Here is a 14,577-nt window from a genome sequence, read left to right as displayed (position 1 = left end):
TTTTTGAGACAGTCTTGCTCTGTTTGTTGCCCGGACTGGAGGGCAGTGGCATGATCTCAGCTCACGGCAACCTTCGTCTCCTGGGTTCAAGTGATTCTCGTGCCTCAGCCTCCCAAGTAACTGGGATTACAGGCACATGCCACCACTAATTTTTGTATTTTTGTATTTTGTATTTTTAGTAGAGACAAGATTTCGCCATGTTAGCTAGGCTGGTCTCAAACTCCTGATCGCAAGTGATCCTCCTACCTCAGCCTGCCAGTGTTGGGATTATAGGCATGAGCCACTGTGCCCAGCCCGATTTCTAGAAGTTTCTCATTCTTCTTCTTCCTTCTTTCTTCCTTCTCTACTCCACTGTTCTGAGGCATTCTTGCCACCTGTTAAGGTCATTGTCAATAGACTTATGTCCCCTTTTACCAGATGAACTGGGTATGGGGTTGGGAGAAAATGACTATGGGCAATTGTTTCTAGATTTTGAACCTAGATAGAATGAGTACATGATCATTTCTACACCAAGTTTTCAGGACCTGCAATATTTCTATACCAGGCAGTTGATGTTTCTGATGTTTGTTTTCAATTGCAGACCCTGAAGAATTCTTCATTCCCATGCAACCCAAATAAATTAGGAGTGAATATGCCTTCTAAATCAGGTATGTGACCCTTGCCCATGAGCAGGAAAAGCCTGGCGTCTTCTTTCTGAAGTGGCCAGCAGAGGCTCTAACCCTATTCTTCTTGGACCTGTTGGCCCTTCAAGTCCTTCTCTTCCTTATCCTCAATCCCTCAGTATGGCAGATGATTTCCCAGTCATCTGTCGTAATTCCACAGTGGCGTGCTTGGATGAGGGTAATCTCCAGGATCTTGCCTTCCTGTGGGTGGGGATGGTGTTGTGGGAACTGTGAGTTAGAGCTTGGCCACTCATGTGGCTTCCCTATTCTTGTAACATAGCACAATGGCAGCTCTGGACCTTTTTCCCCCCGCAATGGGCTGGGTTTGTCTAATGACCCAGATGCTATGAATTCTCTTGAGTGGGCCTTCTTCCCTGACTTTATCATATTGAGAGGCTGCATTACAGACCAGACCATATTTAATAGATTTATGTTGGTACTATTCTGCCTTGACTGGGGTTTCCACTTAAGCATGCTATTCTTACTGTTATATAAGGACTTTAGGTTGAAAAAGAAATTGATGCACTTTTAAGGAAATGTCTTCTTTAGGTGGCTTACATGTAAATGATCCGTAACATGACCAGGGAGTATGATCAGTGATTTCTAGGGAGACTTCATTGCTAAAAATGCCAATGACTCAAGTGGGTCCAGGAGACTTCCTTGCGTGGCATTTGCATACAGCTTGCATCTGGTGTGGATATGTGTTCACAGACTTCGAATGCTATTCTCTGGCAATCTTCAAGCTAAAGTGATCCTTTTGGTAACCAGGTGGTTTTAATCTTAATGGGTCGCCCTCTTGTTCATGGAGGCCCAGAAATACAGGGCTATGGGACAGAAGGAAGTGAGAGGCAGAATGGGGTTCAGGTGAGGGGAAAATGAGGGCCATGAGTGACCTTCCATGGGTCACCTGTTTGGACAGCTCAAGTCCAGTTAACAGTGTGGCTCCCAGAGGGGAGCGAGTGTCTTTCTGGCAGGATTCCTAGGGTTCCCAGGCACTGCCTGGTCTTTGGCATTCCACTTCCATGGCCAACAGACTGGACCTCCGCAGCTGTCTAGGGGCTGGGGAATGTGAGTCTCCTCTCCCATACGGTATCCTTGGCCGACATCATGGGAATGTAGATCTGACCTTCCTATATGGGTTCTTGTCTCCACAGTTCACTCTCTGAAGCCTTCTGATATTAAATTTGTGGCAGCCATTGGCAATCTGGAAATTGTGAGTATTTGAAGTAGCTTGGGGCAGGTACTGATGATCCTCTGAATGGGCTCCTGGTAACTGGGCAGAACGTTTCATTTTGGGAGAGAACATCATATGAACTAGATAAATCCAGGAGGTTGAATCTTTTTATTTTTATTTTATTATTTATTTATTCATTTTTTTTTTTGAGACAGTCTCACTGTGTCGCCCAGGCTGTAATGGCGCAACCTTGGCTGACCGCAACCTCTGTCTCCAGGGTTCAAGTGATTCTCCTGCCTCAGCCTCCCAAGTAGCTGGGATTACAGGCATGCGCCACCATGCCCAGCTAATTTTGTATTTTTAGTAGAGACGGGGTTTCCCCATGTTGGTCAGGCTGGTCTCAAACTCCCGACCTCAGGTATCTGCCTGCCTTGGCCTCCCAAAGTGGTGGGATTATAGGTGTGAGCCACTGCGCCCAGCTGAATCTTTTTATTTTTTTTTTTCAAATCAAATGAATGCCTCTCTTTACATCAAGGTGAGGAAACTTGTGGAGTTTCCTATTAATAAATCCATTAATACATTAAATCAAAGATCACACAGAATTTTAAAAGTAATCTTTTAAATTTTTTAAGATAAATTTTCTTACCTGCTTTGTAAATTTTTAAAAATACACCGATCTTTATAAATAACTTTTTAAATTTCGTTTGCAATTGTGGTAAATACATAGAACACAAAATTTACCATCTGTAAGTGTATAGTTCGCTAGTGTTAAATATATTCACGTTATTGTGCCACTGATCTCCAGAACTTTTTCATTTCTACCCTTGAAATAACATCTCATTCTACTCTTCTCACAGCCCCCGGCAACTACCATTCTACTTTCCCTCTCTGTTTTGGCAGCTCTAGGTACCTCATATAAGTGAAATTGGCCAGCTGTGGTGGCTCACGCCTGTAATCCCAGCACTTTGGGAGGCTGAAGTGGGCAGATCACTTGAGGTCAGGAGTTTGGGACCAGCCTGGCCGACATGGTGAAACTCCATCTTTACTAAAAATACAAAAAAATTAGCCGGGCATGGTGGTGGGCACCTGTAACCCCAGCTACTCGGGAGGCTGAGGCAGGAGAATCACTTGAACCCAGGAGGCAGAGGTTGCAGTGAGCTGAGATCACGCCATTGCACTCCAGCCTGGGCAACAAGAGCAAAACTCCATCTTAAAAAAAAAAAAAAAAGGTGAAATCATACACTTATGTTTCATATAAGTGAAATCATACAGTATTTGTCTTTTTGTGACTGGCTTCACTTAGCATAATGTCCTCAGGGCTCATCCATATGCCAGATTTCCCTTCCTTTCTTAAAGATGAATGCTCTTTCCTTGTATATCTATATCAGATTTCATTTATTCATTCACCTGTCAATGGACCCTTGGGTTGCTTCCACCTCTTGGCTATTGCAAACAATGCTGCTATGAACTTGGGTGTACAAATATCTGTTCAAGTCCCTGCTTTCATTTCTTTTGGATATACACACCCAGACGTGGGATTGCTGGACCATATAGAAATTCTATTTTTAAAGGTCTTTGAGAAATCACTACACTATTTTCCATAGTGACTGCACTATTTTACATTCCCACCAACAGTGCACAAGGGTTCTAGTTTCTCCATGTCCTCACCAGTGCCTGTTTTCTGGGGTTGGTTGGTTGTGGTTGGTTGGTTTTTAATAGTAGGCATCCTAATGAGTATGAGGTGATGTCTCATGGTGGTTTTGATTTGCATTTTCCTGATGATTAGTATGTTGAGCATCTTTTCATATGCTTGCTGTTAATAAATTCTAAGTGGTATATTTTATATGGTCAAATAAGGGAGAAAGAAAAAGACAAAGACAAAAAGAGAAAGGGATGAACAGAGAAAGGAGGGATCTGGAGAGAAGAAGGTTGGAGAGCAAAGGAGAATGTCAGCATTTCCCCACATCCCCTCTCCTGGTCTTAGCAAAGCTCCACAGCCTTGCTGCCCCCAATCTCAGCAGTCCCAGCTGGATAGAACACTTCCTTATCAGTCTCCACCCTGCAAAGAGCCCTACTGCACCTCCCACGGCTGAACCAGGATACTCTTTCTCCCCCAGAGTCTCCCTCCCCACTCCACCTCCCATGATTCCTTCCCAGCCTCCTCCCCCATCCCTGCAGCAGCCTGCACTCCCTGCAACCTCAGCCCCTTCCCCTTGTAGCTGCAAGCCCCAGCCCACCACTCCATGCACAGTGCCAGTCCACTCAATGTCTCCAGAGACCCTGGACCTGTCTTCTGCCTTCTCCTCGTCTCAAATAACCAGTTTCTACCTCTCTGGAACTTGGCTTGGACTCCCTGCCTAGACAGTGTTGGCCTTACCACATTTATCAATGCCACCTCTGCTTGAGCACTGGATGAAGCTGGGCAGACCCAGAACTTTACGCTGATCACAATTGTAAATGGGGGAAATGGGCATAACAGGAAGAAGGGTGAGGAGATGGTGGTGTGTAGAGGTGTAGACTGAATCTTAGGAAACTGACCATGGGCCCACTGAAAGCAGGCAGAGCTCCCCACCCGCATTCTCTCTTATCGATGCTGATGGTTTTTAAATTGTACTTGTGACTGGTGTTGGTCAGGGTGAGGGTGGAGGGTTACCCTTGATAAGAGAGGTGAAATCAGATGGAAATAAGTAAGAAAAGAGGTTTCGTGTCCCAGATAGCAGGCTGACTTTGCTACACCTGTGTGTCTGTACACACTGATATTTACATCCGAGAGCCCAGGATGTGGGACACACTTGCCGCAGGACTCTCGGGTCCTTCTGCCTGGGGCGGGGAAATCTCCACCCAGCGTCGGTCTCTAACTTTAAGCCCATCAGCGACTTGCACTCCTTGGTCTCATCTCGGAAAGAGCTCTTTGTCCATGAATTATTCAAGGCTGACAGTTCCTGCTGTCGCTCAGCTCCCCCTTCTCAGGAACACGACTCCATCAGGATGACCTCCCAGCCCCAGGATCATTGTGCACTGACGGGTACCTCGAACTTCAGGATAAAAACCTGAAAGCACAGTTGCTTGCAAGCCTTCTTCCGCTGTCTGTCCTAAGAGAGAGAGGGCCATCATGAACTTACCTGGGGTGTGTATTTTAAAAGCTAGACCAGGGCAAAATAATGGAAGACAGTGAATTTAAAAAGAAAAAAGTCCATAGTGCTGACACCTCTGCCCCGAGTGCCTGGAGCATTCTGTAACCAAGGTATAAGCACTTCTTTGGAACTACAACTAGCATTTGTTTAATTGCTATAGACCCCCTTTTCCTTGTAGAACTTCAAAAATCAGTTATATAAATGTTTGTAGAAGTTCTGCAAATAACACTTGTGACACATGTTCAATATAAGAAAAAACAGATGTACACACAATAGAAGACCATGTTCACATCTTTTATTCCTCTACCTCAACAAACACACACGTGCACACACACATATACATTCTCATTCATTCTCCAATATGTAGCAATACATAGGGAAATAGGTGTATATATAAAACCTAAATAGGGTCATACTGCAATATCCTATCTTCGAGGTTTGTTTTTTTTTTTCTGACTCAGTGTCATAGATATTTTTCCTTGCCAAGGAGGTTACGATTCACTCTATCAAATTCCTTGAGGGTAGAGCCTGTGTCTTACTTAGCTTTACAGCCCCAGGCTTACAGTATCTGCCATAAGGCAGGCATTCAGCAAACAAAGAGTGTGAAGGGAAAGTGGCTGGGAGTGGGCACAATGGGGATGTGGAGTTTGCTGGGTTAGCCGCAGCCTCCCCTCTCTGTGGCTGCCCTCTGAGCCCTTCCCCCAACCCCCTCTCCTGGCCTCGTTCCTCTTATTCTCTCCTCTTTCCTCCCAACATCTCTCTTTACTACCCTCTCCTCCAATCAAGTTCATTTGGGGGGAGGGGTGATCTATCAATTAATTACCAGAAGCAAATTGATGGTCCTAAGTGACGCTTCGTCTTTAATTGAATCAGCCGCCAACATTGAAATCAGACTTCAAGTAAGTGTTCACATTTCCAGCTCCTCTTGAAAAATGACTCTGGGGGGTGCCCCCTTTGCTTGGGCCCAGGCTGTCCAATTTGCCACAGCCCCAGGAGGCCTGCTCCCCTCATTACCTAGCCTGTCGGGTGTCTTTTTAAATAATATCTGACTTGCATCTTCATGTGACTTTTGTTTGTCTCCCTGGGAGATTTAGCTTCTGTCTCTTATTGAGGAGCAAAGGACGCTGTCTCCAATTAGTGAGATTTCCCAGTCAGCCTGTCCTACCTGGACAGCTGCAGAGATGTGACCCAGGTCTATAGGCAGGTGCTCGTTGTGGCTGGGTGGTCAGGACAGATGGGCCCTTTAAAGGGAAGTGGTGCAGGCTGGAGTAGGTGATGCAGTGTAGCTGTCTGCGTGTCACCACCACACCCAGAGATACTGTCTTCTAGGAATTTTGAGAGAGAAAATTCACATCAGAAACTGAAAATAATACAACCAAGGAGAGCTAAGATTTGCTGAGTATTTTATATGTCTTGGGCATGATTCCAAGCTTTCTGGGAGCTTGCAAAAGGACATGATTCCCAGGCAAGTTACCACGGTCTCAAATCTAGTCCTAGACTTAGGAACTTCAGCAGAGAGCTCAAGTCCTGTGTTGCCCAGCATTTTACCAAGGGGGAAATTGGAAACTTATCTTGTTCATTCCAAAAATATGGATTCAACATGCCCAGGCACTGTTCTAGGTCCAAGGAACATCGTCAAGTACAAAATGGACACATTCCTGCCTTCATGGCTCTTATGTCTAGTGGGGGAAGAATTAAATAAATTCCAGGTTTTGGAGGGTCATAATAAAACAATCCTTTGTTTCTGTGGAAAAAATTAATGACTTCAGGGGGCATTGAAATCTAAGTGGAGGAAAACATCCCACACTTTGTATCGCTCCAAGGTCTGACAAACATGCTGCAGAGGAAGCCAAGAATTTTTCCTCCCTGCAGAAGGAGGCTTCATCTTTCTCCTTAGGTTCTCTCTCTCTTTTTTTTTTTTTTTCAGACAGGGTCTCATTCTATAGCCCAGGCTGGAGTGCTGTGGCACCATCTTGGCTCGCTGCAACCTCTGCCTCCTGGGTTCAAGCGATTCTCTTGACTCAGCCTCCCAAGTAGCTGGGATTACAGGCATGTGCCACCACACCTGGCTAATTTTTGTATTTTTTAGTAGAGATGGGGTTTTGTCATATTGGCCAGGCTGGTCTTGAACTCCTGATCTCACGTGATCTTCCTTGTGCCCAGCCTCCCAAAGTGCTGGGATTACAGGTGTGAGCCGCCGAGCCTGGGCTTGTAGGTTCCCTCTTACTGGCAGGAGGGGGAGTTCTGACAGGCAGCTTGGGATCTGACTGGAAGAGGCTCCACTGCCTCCCCTGGCTGGGTGTTAACACTGAGTATCTATTCCAGCCTCCAGACCGAGGGACGGGCGATCTGGAGAAGCAAAAATGGTAACTATCCTGAAAACACAGAAAACAGAAAGGAGCCCGGAGATGCTCCCATCTAATCTTCTTGCCTTATTGATGGGAAAGATTGGAGGCCAGGGAGGCTCAGTGCCTTGCTCAAGGCTGCCCTCTGAGAAGGTGGCAGAGAAGCTCCCAGAACCCAGCCTTCTGCCACCTGGTCCAACCCTTCCTCTGCCTGAGAACCCCAGCGGGTCCTTGGGGTGAATGAGGAGAAGTGGCAAAGGCTAATAGAGGGAGTTCTTGTTTCTCCCCACAAGCTCTCCTTGCTCTGCTCTTGGGGAACCGTGCAGAGTTGGGGCCAGGCTCAGTCTCATTCTACCCTGGGGTCAGCTTCCCCTTCCAGCTTTGGGCCAGATGAGAGTGGGTTGGAGGAGCGGAGGAGGGTCCGAGAGAGCTGTTTTCCCCATTTTGTCTACTCCATGGCCACTTGAGGTGTGCCTATAACCCCTGGGAGGGTAATCCCAGAACCAGAGCAAGGCTAGGCCAAAGACTACTATGAAATAGACCACAGTCAAGGGGAAGGGCTGTTGGCAGGTGACAAACGCAGCCTGACACTCACATGCCTGCTTCTACCTGCAGGACTGAAGAAAGGCCACAGGAGGTGTGCATGGGAGTGATGACAGGTAAGTTCTGGTTTTCACAGCCAGATTTCAGAGTGCCCTTCTCCCTCCCAACACAGCAGCATCCTCTCTAATAAAGAGAATGGACTCCACCAGCCACTTCATCACTGGAGCCCAGGAGAAAGGGGACGGTGTTCTGAGAGGACAGATAAGGAAGTCAGGATATGAAAAATCACAAACCCTGAATGGGGGATGTGCGAAATGTATCCAGGGTTTCTGGGCAAACAGAAGCCAGTGGGCATTGGGTTAAGATTGGGGAACCTAGGAGAGAGGTTAGGGGCCAGCTGGAATGGGTGTCTGGGCCAGAGTCCTAAGTTTCCTGCCCACACAGACCCAGGGCTAGACTTCATCCAGGGAAAACGCCCGTGGTTCACTCCTCCCACCCAAGGAGAGGACCCAGCCAAATTTTCGGTTGATTTTATCCTGTAATATTGCCCTTGCTTGTAAAATAGAAGACATCAATTGGGTTCAGGCAAATGAAATGAAAAAAATGAAAGCCAACTATAATCCCACTATCTAGAGATAATTGTTGTTAGCATTTTGGCCTTTTGATTTACAAGGGTGCTTGCGAATATACTATCATAATTTAGTTTTTTAAAAATGTAATATCAGAGATTCCTTACAATTCTATTAAGTCACCCTGAAGTTAAGTCCTTTAACGGCAGCTGGGTCAGCCTAGCGGGATGTTAGTCTCCTATGCTTGGTGCTCATAAATCAAGAATAAGGGAAACCACTTTGCCGTCCATATTAGAGCGAGAAGACGTAGATTACAATGCAAGTGCTCTGCTGAGCTGATGCTCCCCAGGAGTAATGAACAAGTGAGGCGGCTAGTGCCCTGTCAATTCAGCCAGTGAATTGAAGGGAGGGGCCCATTAATCGTTAGGTTCCCTGGAAAGCACAGGGATGAACAGGATGCTGGCCCGGCCTTCAGAACTCATGGTCCAGCAGGGAAGGTTGAGCCTGGCAGTTCAGCCCTCCTGAATCTGATTGGCAGGTGAGAGGATGTTGGCGGCCAAAGCGGTAGGCAGGAGGGTCCCCTTGGAGAGAATCAAAGGGTTCTGAAAGAGGAGGCCCATTACCAACTCCGTGGCTATCACAACTATGCCTAGGCTTGGCGCTGTTTGTCTTGAAGTGGTAGGAAAAAAGAAGCAGCTTGTTTGAGGGGTGTCTGGGAAGATGGGATATAGTTTAGACCCCGAAGCCACAAATGCAGATGCCTCTTTGCCTAATTGCTCAATTCGTCTCAATTTTTCCTCCCAATTTGCCCTGTAACAAGTCTGAGTGCCCCTCTCTAAGCAGAGCAGCCGGGAGTCCCAGCCGGCCAGATGTCCCGCAGAAAGCAGATGTGAGGGCAGATCTCGCTTCTGAAGCCCTCCGAGGCAGACCTTACTCCAGCATACCCAATGGGGAAGGAGGGAGGAGTGGAGACCACAGCTGCAAGCTCAGCTGCGTGGCTGAGCCAGCAGGAGGAGCAGCTCTTCCCAGAAGAAAGTACTCTAGGGACATCCAGGCCTGTGCTGTGCAGCATGGGATGGGGCTGGCTCGGACTCAGCCCACCTGACCATCAATCTCAGAACTTTAGAGGCCTCCTGACCTTTGAGATCTCCAAACGTAGCCATGCCCTCGCCCACCATGGCCATTTTGTGGGTTGCAAAACTGAGTGTCAGGGAGGTAAATGTACTTTCCTGAGGCTATGTGCTCAGTAAGCGGCATGGTCCCTGTGAACCCAGGTGGTCCAGCCCCACGGGCTGTGCCCTTTGTTCTCACCCCACTGCTGCCAGGCAACTTGGAGGCAGTGAGGACAGACCAAGTACACAGCGGGCTTAAAACAAAATGACTGGCAAATTTACGTGAAAAGATCCAACGTCATGTTTGATCACAAAGCACTGACACAGGTACCTTTCATTCAGAAAGCAATCTCTTTCAGACCTATCACCAAATATTTGTATTTTGTCATTGATCCTTACAGACTATCTTCAGATGAGGGAGCAAGAGTACCCCTCACCCATGCACACGTTCATGCTGTCCCTGTAAACCTGAACCCAGCTCAGAACTTTCCCCGCTTTCCCACTACAGGTGGAAATGGGTTTCTTTGCAAGCCAATCGGGGGTTAGAGAATGAAGTTCATTATTTTGGGTTAAGGATGGGGAAAATGGAATCACACACGAGTTAGGAGGCTGCCCAAGGTTTCAAAGCCAAGTGACCAGTCCCCTGACTTCCAGGCCAGCTCTCCCACCCGCACCCTGCCTGCTGCCTGCACAGTGTCAGCCTCCTTCACAGGGAGCCCCTTTAAAGCCACCTTCTGGATCCTGCTCCCATGAAGCCCTGAGGCACTTCTGGATGGGGCAAAAAGAAAGGGGAGCTGGGGGGAGGAGTGGAGGCATCTCCCTCCCATGACACTCTCTCCCCACTCTGCCCTCTTCGCTCTCAGGAGCAAGACACAACTTAACTGCTCCTGACAGCACTATTTTTAGCGGTCCTCTGGCTGTCAGCTCTGGGACGTGTTCTCTGCATGTTCCCTGGAGCTTTCCCACCCTGCTGTCACTCTCAGGAGGAGGGAGGGGGGCTGGAAGGCAGCCCGAGTCCCTGTCCCAGCATCACTTTCTCTAATGAGGCAGTAGCACATGACAGTGAAAAGCCTTGGTGTCCCAGAACTCTGGTTCAAACCCCAGCAACCTCAGTTAGCTGTGAGACCCTGGGCAGCTCGCTTGAGTTTTCTGTCTCAGTTTCCCTTTCTCTAACTTAGAGATCATATTGCCATGTGTTTGTTACTGAGGATTAAGTGAGATAATGCATGTAAAATGCTTAGCACTGGGCCTGGCCTAGCACTTTACAGATGTTCAGTTTTAGCTCCTTCACTTCCAGAGGCCTGCTCCAGAGGCACAGATAGCCTCACAGAGGCTACAGGGGTGGCCTCACAGCCCCAGGCAGGATGTGAGGAAGGACCATGCCTTGGAATAGGGGCGGCGACCCCGGCAGCTCACCCTAGAGGAAGGGAGTCAGTCTTTTTTTTTTTTTTTGAAACAGAGTCTTGCTCTGTTGCCCAGGCTGGAGTGCAGTGGCACAAACACAGCTCACTGCAGTCTTGACCTCCTGGGCTCAAGCCATCCTCCTGCCCCAGCCACCCAAGTAGCTATGACCACAGGTGAGCACCACCACACCTGGCTAATTTTTGTTTTCATAGAGACAGGGTTTTGCTATGTTGCCCTGCCTGGTCTCAAACTCTTGGGCTCAAGTGATCCTCCTGCCTCAGCCTCCCAAGGTACTGAGATTATAGGCATGAGCCACCACTCCTGGCAGTAGGTAGGTCAGTCTTTAGAGGTGACCTTCAGCTGGTGAAGGCCAGGGCCTCAAACCAGTTCTCTCTCTAGTCCTTTCAGACATCATCAGACATTTCAGCCCTTCTGTTCCAGTGCCTGTGTGCCACACTGGAAAGAGAGTCGTACCCCACAATAGTGCTGAGTAAGTTCCCTTTCTGTCTCTCTCTGGGGTTATGTATTCCTACTGGCCTTCAACATATAGGTGGGAGGATTTGGGGGGCTGGCAAAGTCAAAGAGGCTTAAAAATAGAAGTATTTAAGTCAAAGCCCAAATGCCCCCTCAAGCTGATTTCAGTTTGCCTGATGAGCCTCATTTTGAAAAGCAGGTCAGTGCCCACCCTTCAGAAGCCAGGGGCGGGTAAAGCTCAGAGACTGGCATCTGAGCTACGGCAAGGGGCAAGCTTCCAGCCCTTGACAAAATAACATTTAGCTGATTTTTCTCTGTTTCCCTCCCTCTGCGTAGAGACTTGTGGATTCAGGCTCAAGAACTGGTGAGAAACATGAAAGAGAACCTGGTAAGCATCCATCCAACTCTGGCATGGCTGGGCTGCCTGGCTTTGCCGCAAGGCAGGCAGACCAAAGTGATGATGGCCCTGGTACCATTTTACCATGAACTCGGCAACCAGTGTGGCCTGGGTTCTTTAAAAAATGTCTTTGCCATTCTCTGGTGGTCATTAAAGGAAAGGACCAATTATTTTTTGTTGTTGTTAATTTTTATTGATTTATTTATTTACTTTGATACCAGTTATGGGACTGGCTAATTTTTATATTTTTGGTAGAGACGGGGTTTTGCCATGTTGCCCAGGCTGGTCTCAAACTCCTGGGCTCATGCATTCTGCCCGCCTCAGCCTCCTAAAGTGCTGAAATTACAGGATGAGTCATAATGCTCAGCCAAAAGGACCCATCCTGTTCAGAATGGTTTTCCGTGTGGTCCTGCTGAAAGTCAACAGATGAACTAAATGACTTCTCCCAAAGGGAGGTGGTGGAGAGCTTCAGTTCCAGGTGAGACTGGTTTGAGTTTGAATCTTGAATTCTCCATCTATTAGCTGTATGATGTTGGGTAAGGCACTTACCTCCCTAAACCTTACTTTTTCTATTTATGAAATGGGGTGATAAAAGAGCTGCAGCATAGGATTTTGGGAGCATTAAATGAGGTATTGGATGTGCCTGGCACAGACTCAATACATAATATAAAAGCCTGTAGCTTGCATTGTTATTGTAGTGGTGATTGCTGTTATTAATAATTACTATATTAATTTTATTTCTGAGTGTGGAGGCCTCTGTCGCATACATGCTGGGTGCCTTGGTACCACTCTCCTAACAGTTCGTATACTATTTACTCGATAACCTATATAAGTTTGTAATAAGCATCCTTCGATCTTTTGTGCTGCCCTTATGGGCAAGTATCAAACCAAGGCAAGCCTTGCTAGCAAACTGTATCTAACCAAGCACTGAGCCTGGACTGCTGGAACCAAGGGAAGCTGCTGTTTCAGCCAGCCATGCATACATTAAAGAGTTCAGGAAGTGAAGTGAAGGTCATTCTAAGGCATATAATAAGGACAGGGACTACAGCAGGAGCTACACCATAAAGTTTGTTTTCCTTGAACAGGAGAATTCCAGAATTTCTGAAATAATGATTATTCTATAAAATAGAGAAGAGACCCTGTGTCTAACCCTGTAATTTTCCAGATGAGGAAACTGAAGTTCCCAGAAGTCATGTGACCTGTGCAAGTTCACACAGCTAGTTAGAGCCAAAATCTAAAGTGCCTGCTTCACAGTCCAGTGTTCCTCAACTACATTGTGCTGCCTCTTAAAAAACCAAAGTTTGTTTTCTGGTTACACAAGAAATGCATGTTCATAACTGAAAAAAATCAGAAAACACAGATAAGCATAAAGTAAAACCATCCTTAATCCTAATAACCCAAAGATAATTATGGTTAATAACTTGGTGTAATTACCTTCCATATTTTTTCCTAGCATATATATCTTTATTTTTTTTTTTTTTTTTTTTTTTTTTTTTTGAGACAGAGTCTCGCTGTGTCACCCGGGCACCCAGGCTGGAGTGCAGTGGCGCAATCTCGGCTCACTGCAAGCTCCGCCTCCCGGGTTCACGCCATTCTCCTGCCTCAGCCTCTCCGAGTAGCTGGGACTATAGGCGCCCGCCACCACGCCCGGCTAATTTTTTTTGTATTTTTAGTAGAGACGGGGTTTCACCGTGGTCTCGATCTCCTGACCTCGTGATCCACCCGCCTCGGCCTCCCAAAGTGCTGGGATTACAAGCGTGAGCCACCGCGCCCGGCCCATATCTTTATATATTTTATAAAACAGGGATGTTACTGGATAAAGATGTTGTTCTTTGTTGTTTTTGTTTTTTTTGTTTTGTTTTTTTGTTTTTTTTGAGATGGAGTTTCGCTCTTGTTGCCCAGGTTGGAGTGCAATGGTGCGATTTCAAGCGATTGTCCTGCCTCAGCCTCCCAAGTAGCTGGGATTACAGGCATGCACCACCATGCCCGGCTAATTTTGTATTTTTAATAGAGATGGGGTTTCTCCATGTTGGTCAGGCTGGTCTCGAACTCCCAACCTCAGGTGATCCGCCCAACTCGGCCTCCCAAAGTGCTGGGATTACAGGCATGAACCACCGCACCCAGCCAGAGATACTTTTTATAACCTACTTTTCTCAATAGATTAGTTCCCATGATAATTACATTTTTCAGCATCATTTTAAAAGCTACATAGTGTTTCATCTCATGAGTGTTCCACAGTTTACACAGCAGTCCCCTGTTTTGGGCATTTATGTTGTTTCCAGTTTTTCCTTCTTATGCATAAGGCTTCATCATTGTAGCTGAATCATTCTTGTATCCTTGTTTCCTTAAACTATATTTGGGGAAATGAAATAATTAGATCAAAAGGTGTGTCTTTCAACTTGAAAAAAGTTTTGGATATATTTTGTCAATCTAGAGCAGTTATACCACTTTAAACTCCTGCCATATACTACTGTTGAAAAAAATTCATACATGAGTTTTTCAGGGATAGGTGTATGAAATGGAAAGACATGAAAACAAAGACATTGTTTTGGTTCAAGGTCTTACCACAATCTCCTCTTCATGCTGTTGCCCTTTTCTTCAGCAACTTAACTTTCAATTTGACTGGAAGCTCATCAATGTGTTCTTCAGTAATGCAAGCCAATGTCACCTGTGCCCCTCTGCTCAACAGGTAAATGGCAGCCTTGGGGACTGAGGGATTACTGATGCTGGGGTGGAGAGGGAGTGAACTAAACATGCCTGATT

The 14,577-nt window shown here is 46.7% G+C and overlaps 1 protein-coding gene across 1 annotated transcript in view; it reads left to right on the top strand.

Moving 5' to 3' along the window:
* Positions 1 to 14,577, top strand: part of PLB1 (phospholipase B1) — a 212,625-nt gene that overhangs the window by 86,808 nt on the left and 111,240 nt on the right. The window contains exons 6-12 of the mRNA XM_055253334.2: positions 581 to 647; positions 1,817 to 1,875; positions 7,296 to 7,336; positions 7,931 to 7,974; positions 11,343 to 11,433; positions 11,754 to 11,805; positions 14,417 to 14,503. Of these exons, the coding sequence (XP_055109309.2) occupies positions 581 to 647; positions 1,817 to 1,875; positions 7,296 to 7,336; positions 7,931 to 7,974; positions 11,343 to 11,433; positions 11,754 to 11,805; positions 14,417 to 14,503 (441 nt within the window). The remainder of the gene's footprint in view (positions 1 to 580; positions 648 to 1,816; positions 1,876 to 7,295; positions 7,337 to 7,930; positions 7,975 to 11,342; positions 11,434 to 11,753; positions 11,806 to 14,416; positions 14,504 to 14,577) is intronic.

This window comes from Symphalangus syndactylus, chromosome 18 (assembly GCF_028878055.3).
Source record: "Symphalangus syndactylus isolate Jambi chromosome 18, NHGRI_mSymSyn1-v2.1_pri, whole genome shotgun sequence".
Classification (NCBI taxonomy): domain Eukaryota; kingdom Metazoa; phylum Chordata; class Mammalia; order Primates; family Hylobatidae; genus Symphalangus; species Symphalangus syndactylus.
Note: the sequence above shows the minus strand (reverse complement) of the source record. Positions and strands in the feature narration are given on the sequence as shown.